This window comes from Scylla paramamosain, chromosome 5, assembly GCF_035594125.1.
Source record: "Scylla paramamosain isolate STU-SP2022 chromosome 5, ASM3559412v1, whole genome shotgun sequence".
Classification (NCBI taxonomy): Eukaryota; Metazoa; Arthropoda; class Malacostraca; order Decapoda; family Portunidae; genus Scylla; species Scylla paramamosain.
Window position 1 is genome coordinate 23,587,556 of NC_087155.1, and position 10,000 is coordinate 23,597,555.

Here is a 10,000-nt window from a genome sequence, read left to right on the forward strand (position 1 = left end):
CCTCCTTCGTCCTCATTACTTAAGCGTTTGTATGTTCATATCTTCGTCTTCCACGTTGACCCTCGCTCCCTTCTCGTCCCGTCCCTTCTTCCTGTCTGACTCCCTTATCTCTATCCCATCTGCAGACAAATTTCCACCCCTCACACTCACCCGTGACCCCCATTCCTCTCACCTACTCCTTCTCACAGCCAACACTATTTTAAAGATTACTCTGCTCCTCTGACTTTTATGTAAACACCATCTTTCCTCCCACTTTCTGTAACTTTCTCCTCCTTGCATCCCTTTCCGTCCTTGCTCTTCCTGTCTTCTCCCTCCTCTGTTCCTCCTCCTCCTCCTCCTACTACCGCTACTACATCTACTACTACTACTACTGCCGCATCTCCATTCCTCTTTCTCCACGGCTTTCAAGGTAAAAGCGTTGGTCTCAAGACGGCTTCAGGTCTCACTTTGTCTTGTGTGAATTCCTCTGTCTGTTACTTAAGAAAGTTTTCAGAACCATTGATGTCGATTTTGTGGCGAATTGATCTTATAATTGATACGTCATGGTGGTTCTTGTGAGCATGCTTGATTATTCTTGGTGGCGTTTAGGTTAAGTGAGGTGAAAGGTCACGCCCTACAGCATGCCCCAAGGCGTGGCGCGATGTGTGGTGAGGAAGATGGAGGAAGGAAACTTAGGTAGGAGATAACGTCAGGCGTCAGGCGCGTCGACAGGGCGGTGAGGTGACGAAAAAAGACTGGATAAGAAAAAGAATGTGCTGTAGGGTTAGACTAATACAAAGGAATCTGTGGAATACTTTTGTCAGCCAGGCACGTGTTGAGGCCTTGAGGTATCTTACTTACTCCTGTGTGTTGGGGAGAGAAAGATAGATACGTTGTTTCTCGTATTGGTCAGTAAGTGAACGATTTATTTTTGTAACCTTTTCCCTTTTATATAAAGTGTTATTAACCGAAGTCACAGTTTAAGTTAGAGAGAGAGAGAGGAGAGAGAGAGAGAGAGAGAGAGAGAGAGAGAGAGAGAGAGAGAGAGAGAGAATCCATCCCAAAGGCACACTGGACCACAAGAACTACCATGTCTCAGACAGGTAATCAGTCTCCTCAGGACAGGTGAAGTGCGGGAACGCCTCCCTCCCGCGGTAACGAGCGAGGGGCGTGGGGAGATGCACAAGATACCCAAGATAACGGCGGCAGAAAACGAGAAGAGGAGGGGACGAATGGAGACAAACCCGAAAGATCAAGTTTATGTGACAAACAGAGAGAGAGAGAGAGAGAGAGAGAGAGAGAGAGAGAGAGGAGAAGAGAGAGAGAGAGAGAGAGATTGGAAGAAAAACGACGCTATGAAGTGGAGAAAAACTTGTGTGAATTGCCATACGGAAGAACACCTCTGGTAGATAAGGAAGAGACACAGGGACAGTAGGAGGGAAGGGAAAGAAGAAGAGAAGGAGTCAAGGAGAGAGTAAAAGAGAAAGAGAGAGGGAAGGTGAGAGGAGCACAGGTAAGAGGGGGGAGAGGGGGAGGGGCGTGAAGCAATCCATTTCGACACTGATCTGGCTGTCAGATAGTCTCAGGGAAGTTGGCCGAAGCTTCACTGGTTCAACGTCTTCGGTTCGACTCAGTGCACCGTTTCACCATCAGTTCTTTTCACTTAATCATTTTCTAGGTAGTTAAGTCGTTAGTTACGTCGTTAGTTTGGGCGGTTATGTCTGTCTAATCATTTTTTGGGTTGTTAAGTTGCTTCAGATCGTCAGTTTGGATGGTTATGTCTATTTTAGGTTGTTAATTAGGTGGTTAGTTGAACGGTATTTATTTATTTATTTATTTATTCATGCTGTTTGTTTTTTCGTTCTGCCTCTCCAGTGATTAGTCGTTATCTTATAAGTGTAAATATGCAGCACTCACTCATCAGTAAGTGCTGTACATTGACATCCTCAACGTAACGACCAATCACTGGAAAGGCAAAACGAAAAACAAACATAACCACCCAAACTGACTATCTGAAGCAATTTAACTACCAAAAAAAGTATTACAGACCGTCTCTAATCACAGCCGTGTCACGTGGACGTTGTGCTGGAAAAAAAAAGTGCTGAGTTAATGAGCCTGTTATGTTTAAAGCGCTTAATACATTTAATCCTGAAGTTTGTGTTAATGATTACCTGATATACCTGAGATTAAATTTAATAAAGATGTATTTGTGTGTATGAGGATGACTTCAAATGAAAACTGCACTAATTTCGTGGCTTTGATTGTCGTCTGGGATATTAGTATATTAGTAAGTAGATGACAGTGCGTGTGTCGTTTTGATGATCATTAATTACTGCAGTGTCCAGGTTCCGTGGTTTTATCGCGGCGTCATGTGACCACGTTGCTGTGACCCTTTGAACTAATCAGTCAAGCAGTCATTAAGGATAAAAATGTATAGGAATGAAATATATTTATCTATTTATTTGATTTATCTATGTACTTATTTGTGTGTGTATGTATTTATTCATTCATATATTTATTTATTTATCTATCTGTCCATATATATTTTACTTAAAGAATAATATGCCATTTACTCTACTTTAACCTCGTCGTTGTCAAGATTACTCCCATACTTCTGGCGGCACCCCTGCTGGCCGTCACCCTCAGCGGTCCAGGGTGATTCGGTGGTGAGCGCGAGGGGAGGACGAGGAAGGGTAAGCGTAAGAGCAGCGTGGCGGCGGGTCTTTGTAGTGGAGGGAAGGAATGGGAGAATGGAGGAGCAGCTGGGAGTGGAGAGCAGAAGGAAGGAGGAGGAGGAGGAGGAGAGGAGGAAGCAGAACAAGGAGCAACGGAGGATGGAGGGATGTAAACAAGAAGGAAGGAGAGGAACATGACAGCGCCTTCACGGTTGGGAAGCCGCTCATAGCACCCGATCCTGAGTGTCTCGGGAAGTACTGTCACTTAGGACACGGTGCTTAGCGTCTTAAAGCACTGAACCATTGCTGTCCCTTCTCCCCCCACTGCTCCCTCCTCCTCCTCCTCCTCTTCCTCCTCCTCCTCAGATCCCCCGACCTCCATTCAGGCTCCCGTCGTCGTCTGGCGTCTCTCGTAACTCTCCTCCCTCGGCAGGCGGAGTCTCGGGCTCGACTCCGTGTCTCGTTTGTGAAAAGATTTACAACAGTTTTGCGACGCAGCGACGTGACGCAGCTTCTCGGCGCCGCGGGTTTCTTCATGTAGCGCCGGCACGCAACGCTGTATGAATTACCGTTCCTTTTTGGTGATATAATTCATAAAGGCAAAGTGAGCATGAAGGCGCCTTTCAAGTATAAATGTTTTTTGCTTTTTTTCGTTAGCGCTCTCTTAAATCTTAGGGTCGTAAAGTTCTTTAATGTATCCTTTAGGTAGCCCATCTGTCCTCATCCAGCGCCGCACTAAATTCTTTCTGATGGATCTTTCAAGAATATTGCGTTAATGCACTGCTCTCGTCCTGCTGCCGGTGAGTGGCCTGGAGTGCCGCGTCTCTGAGCCACGCCCTCTGATTAACGTTCTTCAGTACAAAGACCTGCCGTTGCCATGCGACCTGATCACTTCTGTTTATCAATTTCCCTTTCTTTTGCTTCATGACTTACCAAGACGGTGAGTAAATGCCGGACACTCGGACACAATAGTCTTGCTTCCACTTCTTGGTCCACGGAAACAGAGGTGCTGGAGGATGTGTAACCCCGGTGATGTCTGGCCCACTTCTTAGAGGGGAAAGGTGATGTGTTCCTTGTTGTGTGAGGTCAAGATAAGTGTCGCGACATAATCCGCCAGGCTGCATCATCTTACCTAATCTCCCATGAGTCAGTTGATGTGCGGCGGCTGACACACATGATGTCATTGCCCCGTGTTCTCCCTTTCTTTCCGTCGCAGCACCCAGGGGATCATCATCACCAACGTCCTGTGCCAAGTAACACTTTCTGATCCTCCAGACACGCTGCATATTGATTGTCGCGTGGTTTGCCAAAATATAAAAAGTCCAAATTGATATATCATAAACTGAATAATGCAGTGGATGAGTTTCTCTCTCTCTCTCTCTCTCTCTCTCTCTCTCTCTCTCCTCTCTCTCATCTCTCTCTCTCTCTCTCTCTCTCTCTCTCTCTCTCTCTCCTCTCTCTCTCTCTCTCTCTCTCTCTCTCTCGCATCAAAGAGAATCTCCTGCCCATATACACACTCAGTTTATATATATAGATATATATATAGTATATATATATATATATTATATATATATATATATATATATATATATATATATAATACTATATATATATATATATATATATATATATATATATATAAATATATATATATATATATATATATAATGAAAAATCTGCTTGGAACAATGAAATATTTTTGCCCGAGTCATCTGTCCCTTCCCTTTCCTCCATTAAATTATACGTGTGTTAGTGACGATGGAAAATTCAGTGCGAGATTTAAAGTGCATTCAGACCTGAAGGCTAAAAAGGGAAAAGAAAAATAGAAATTATTCTATTTCAAACCCGATGTAAAATTGCGTTTCTCTTTCAGGAAGTTAGAACAGGTCATATTTTCTGCCTAAGGATTTCCACGAACCAAGATTAGATAGGCCACACTCTTCTCATGAATATAAGTTTCATTACGCTACAAATAAGGAACTTAAATACTCTCCTCATAAATATTCTGATCTCATAACTATGTACGTTATATGTTTGACTTTCACACACACACACACACACACACACACACACATGGAAATTACCTCTGACATCACCATTAGTCTGTGGCTTTATCAGCCCCGCCGGTCGTGTCTCCTCCCATGGCGAGGAGTGTAGATAGCTGGGGCAGGAAGGGCTGTCCAGAGGTCTTGCCAAACCCTGTACATACATAGCGACCTGCCTGACTCCGCGTCACGCCCACTCGCCCCTCCCGCCACAGGTCATAAAGGCCCAATCACTGCAAGCGGTAATTTGGTCTCGCGCAGTGAAAAATCTCTTCCTTTACTGGAGTTCACTGGAGCCTGCGGTGAGTTCGCAGGACTGACCTCCGTTATCGAGATTTTTAAATAAGTCAACAGAAGCTTTCGGGTGAGGGGACAGAAAAATATATGATGGGTGGATGAGAGATCGCCTTGTGTTGATAGGACCGATGATTTATAAACACCTTCTCTGAACCAGCCAATTAGAGATAATGATGATAACAGAGAGGAGTTATCGTAATGAAGGACCGCCTGTCAGGCTCCCACGACTGATATCTTTTCCCGGGATTAAATTGGATGTGGTCAGCTTATTAGTCAAGAGCGATCAAAAGAAGATAGCGGAGACTGGGCACGCCGCTGCAGAGGCGGCGTGTGTGGCGACGATGACGACGGGAGTCTCAGGGAGGCGGTGGGGAAGGGAGTTTTTTGTTGTATCTCTGAAAACCATTCGTGATGTATTACCCGGAACTACAGAGGGTGTTTGTCATCCTCTTGTTAACCCTTTGACGGATGAGTCCCCCCGCGGTGGTGATGGTGGCGGCGTACCCCAGGAGGTGACGCTTCTTTGGTATCATGCACTTCGGTTCCTTCCTTGATTCCTTCCTTCCTTCCTTCCTTCCTTCCTTCCTTCCTTCCTTCCTTCCTTCCTTCCTTCCTTCCTTCCTTCCTAGAGACATGGAAAACCTGTTCTTGCTGAGGCTTCCTTCTTTAGTTCAGGTGTTAGAAGTGAAGGCAGTGGTGGTGACGTGAGGCGCCCCTTGGTGGTGGTGGTGAGGCGAAGGTAATGGTGTGTGTGTGTGTGTGTGTGTGTGTGTGTGTGTGTGTGTAACTGATAGCCTTCACAGTTATATTGCGCTCCTCTTGTTTTCCAGAGAGACAGAGGGGGGGGAAAGAGGGAGGGAGGGTGGAGGAAGAGTAAAGGTGGGCGTTAGATGCGGTGGGCGTGGTGCAGGTCGGGTGTGTTGTGTCGTACAGTAAGTTAACAGTACAATGACTCAGCGGTGTGGTCAGACCAGCTCAGAAAAGCAAAGCCTCCACAATAAGAGCTGCAATATTACCAGACGCACGAATCTGCAGACTCATCTCACTGGGGGCCAAAATAAATACATAAAACAAAGAATGGTAATTACACATAAATACTTCAGTAGCGGGGCTTATTTGCCATCTTCATAATAACAGACGAGGAAAACGGAGAACCAAACCTAACCCAGGCTTGTTTTTGTGGACGATGCTTATTCTTCCTTTAAGTTAATTTTCTCTTACTATTATTAACATTTACTTCAACCACCACCTTCCTCCAAGCCATGGCCGAGTAATCATTATGATCCATGCTGATTAGTAAAAGATTTTTGCCTCTATTTTTATGCTCAGACTCTCCGGGACGCTTATCTCTGAGAGGTTTTTGCTCAGGAAGTCACACCGAAAGATGCTACTTGGCGGGGGCTCAAGACTGACTGTTTAAAGATTTGCTGGTGTTGTTTTCAGGTGAATGAGTAGCAGTTTGTGAGGGATTGTGATATTTTGGTGGCTTTATTGTTGTTGAGCGGCTGTTGTCTTTTGGTAGTGGTAGTGGGGATGTTGATGATGTGGTAGTGGGGATGTTGATGATGTTGTTGTTGTTGTTGTTCCTCGTCGTGGTGGTCGGCAGTAGATGCGGCGGAGGCAGTAGAGTTGCTGATATAAATGGTACTTGTAATGTCCAGAATTTTGCAGCAGTATGCCCCAAGCTTTTTCCACACGTCCCCTGTTTATTTCCCTTCTTTCTCTTCCCGTCCCCAACACACACACACACACACACACACACACACACACACACACACACACACACACACACAGAGAGAGAGAGAGAGAGACACACACACACAGAAAGAGAGAGAGAGAGAGAGAGAGAGAGAGAGAGAGAGAGAGAGAGAGAGAGGGGGGATTCCAAGAAGTTCCCTGTAACACCCACGACCCTGCCCACGCTTGCACAGCCCTCAAAAACAATACTCGTGTGTGTGTGTGTGTGTGTGTGTGTGTGTGTGTGTGTGTGTGTGTGTGTGTGTGTGTGTGTGTGTGTGTGTCCTGGCCATCTCTCCACACCACCACACTGCCCTCGCTGAACCCTCACCCCACCACCCACTACACATCCCCCCCTCCACCACCACCATCACCTCACCTCACCTCACCTCACCACCCACACCTCGCAGCCTCTGTAATCCCTTTCATGACATCACCACCGCATTAGGAGTCTTTATCCAACTCTTTCATCCTACCTTCCTCCTCCATTTCCCTCCCTTTTTCTTAACCTCTTGCTCTTCCTTTCTATCTTCCTACACTCTCCCTGCTCCTATTATCATGTCATTCCCCTTTTCTCCTAATTCTTATCACTCCTACCTATGTCTGTCCTTTCTCCTCCTCCTCCTCCTCCTCCTGCTCCTGCTGCTGCTCTCAGGCCATATCCCCTCTTCTCTCTCAGCTAAGGTTTTAAGGCGTGAAAAGCCTGTACCTGCCTCCCACTGTTAACCTGAGCATCCATCTCCACGCCCTCACACCCACTGGCACCCTCAATCCTTCACCTTCACCAAGCCAAGTCCCCGTCACCTCTTCACCTTCATCTCCGCACCTTACCTGACCCTTAACCTTCCACACACCTCGTTCCATCTTCCCTCCTACATCCCTCAGCATCACATCCACCTACATAAAAATAGTTTACAAGGCTTGTTTCTTTTTAGCTGTTTTCTGTTGAGTTCTTACCGAGGGGACTAACTGTATGTGATAATGTAATAATGTAATGTGTATCTTTGTTATTTGTGTCCAAGTTGATTTTTCTTCCATGATATTTCTTTCCCTGCACGTTCGTTGATAAAAGTTAGTCTTGCATACGTCATAATATACACACGAACACACCTTTGCATATGCTTAACTATATGTGATTAGTAAAAGGCACAGTAAAAGGCATCCCACTCATACGTACATATCGCTACACACACACACACACACACACATACGTACAAGAACACAAAGGGCACTTGCACACACAAATACATCGAATCATACAGCCACGTAGTACAGCCAGGGACAATAGCAGAGTAAGACATCTTATTGACTTCCACTGTGTTTTGTATTTTCCTGCAATCTCAAGTCATCCGATCTGCTATGAATCTATCTACCTATCTGCCTATATTTATCTCTTTATATATACTCATCTGTTTGTCTGTCTATATTTCTAGTTTATCAGAAGATTTAATATAAAAAGAGGACACTAAACACAAAGGAAGAGAGTGTAGAAGATTACTCGACTCCTGACAACGACTTTACCTGTGTTACTTCATCAAGGGAGGTAAAGCGGGGGTGCAGGACGAGCAGTCAGCCTCTCTCGTCAACACATCGTATGCAAATGTTGACTCTACGTCGGTGATTAATGGAAGAATAATAAGGATTAATTTGGGAGGAGCGAAAGCCGTCCTGGGAGGAATGTATGTATGTGTGTATGTAGGTAGGTAGGAATGAGTGGGTGAGGAAGAGAAGAGGCTGCATCTCCCACCCACCACATGTTTACGTGCTCTTGTGTGTACGTGTTCAAGTGACAAATCTGATACATGGTCGTGTGTGTTGTGGAGGAAAAAAATAATGATGCCTCACCAAATTTCCTGGGTGTGTGTGTGTGTGTGTGTGTGTGGGTGTGTTGGTATGACCTTTTTATTTGTAACTATGTATACTCTTGCTCTTAGTTGTGTTCTTTGTGCGAGAAGTGTGTGTGTGTGTGTGTGTGTGTGTGTGTGTGTGTGTGTGTGTGTGTGTCTAAAATGATATATGCATTTATATAATAAGTAAAAATGAGAGAGAGAGAGAGAGAGAGAGAGAGAGAGAGAGAGAGAGAGAGAGAGAGAGAGAGAGAGAGAGAGAGAGAGAGAGTAATGAAATGGAGAGCTGACATGAAATGGAAAGATGACAGTCCTATTCACTAAACGATCACATAACATTAAAACAATTTCAAATACAGGAGAATTTTTACAGTTGAATGATTTCCATCCATATTCTACGTATATGTTGAACCGTAATAGCAAAAAAGAATAGGTTTCAAATTTTCCGTAACTAAGCAAGGTCCACAATTTGATTCTTTAGGGATAAGCTACGTGCGCATTACTCCTTGCTATAGTCAGTGTGGCGTGCTGCAGGGGTGTCGCGGGAGATGCTCTGGTCACTTACAGATATTGTGTATTTTTTTCTTTTCCTACAGTGGCGGATTCATTTAATGATGTAATAGCCTGAGGAAGCTGAGGCAGACAATTAACATGGCGAGGTGAGTACAAACCATTCCTTACGGAGTAGTATAGTAAGCGTGTTTGGTTAGCCGTGTAACTCACAGTAAGAGACCCCGCTCACTCCTTCCACTTTCTCTGCTGCCTGATTCTCTTTTACCCTGACACTCCCTTCGCTCCCTCCACCAGTTTTCCCGTGTTCGTGTTGCAATATATATTTTCAAGAAACTTCCATGTTCGCGTTCCATATAGTGAGAAAGCTTGCGTGGTTGGTGGTATCAAATGAGCCTCCTTGTGATGTGCGTGATAGTATAAGCAAGCATGCGTGAGTGGTGGTATCAAATGAGCTTCCTCGTGACGTGGGGGATTCTGTGAGGAAACATTTGAGATGATAACCGGTCGGAAGGGGCAGTGGTCTGGAAGGTGGGTGTGGTCCTATGCACATCCTGCTCTGAAGTAGCTTACTAAAGTGTGTGCAGAAAAAAAAAAAAAAAAAAAAAAACATAAACAATGGATCCAGAGTAAGGCCGATATAGGACAGAAAAAAGCTATCGCGAATTTTATCTTTATGCCCTTACCACATAAAACACCATTTTAATCTTATGTCATATATGCAGACATTTATTTTTTTTAATTTTCTAATAGGATTTATTTATTTCTAAGCTTTTCAATTTTAAACTTCAGATTACCTTTCATGCTGCATATTTCCGTTTTATCTTACACCTCATAAAATCTTCCTTCCCGTCCTCGCATTTTCGAATCCCTCGCCTCTTCCAACATGCTTTCCCTTTTCCCTCCCCCT

At 44.7% G+C, this 10,000-nt stretch overlaps 1 protein-coding gene across 13 annotated transcripts in view; it reads left to right on the forward strand.

The window, feature by feature from the left end:
* The window catches only part of LOC135100682 (helix-loop-helix protein ngn-1-like), a 589,312-nt gene that overhangs the window by 116,644 nt on the left and 462,668 nt on the right, over positions 1 to 10,000 (forward strand). For 10 of the 13 annotated variants that reach the window (XM_064003834.1, XM_064003835.1, XM_064003833.1 and 7 more), the window contains one exon: positions 9,177 to 9,239. The exons of the other annotated variants lie outside the window; for them this stretch is intronic. In XM_064003834.1, the coding sequence (XP_063859904.1) occupies positions 9,232 to 9,239 (8 nt within the window). In that variant the 5' untranslated portion in view covers positions 9,177 to 9,231. The remainder of the gene's footprint in view (positions 1 to 9,176; positions 9,240 to 10,000) is intronic. 13 annotated transcript variants of the gene reach the window in all.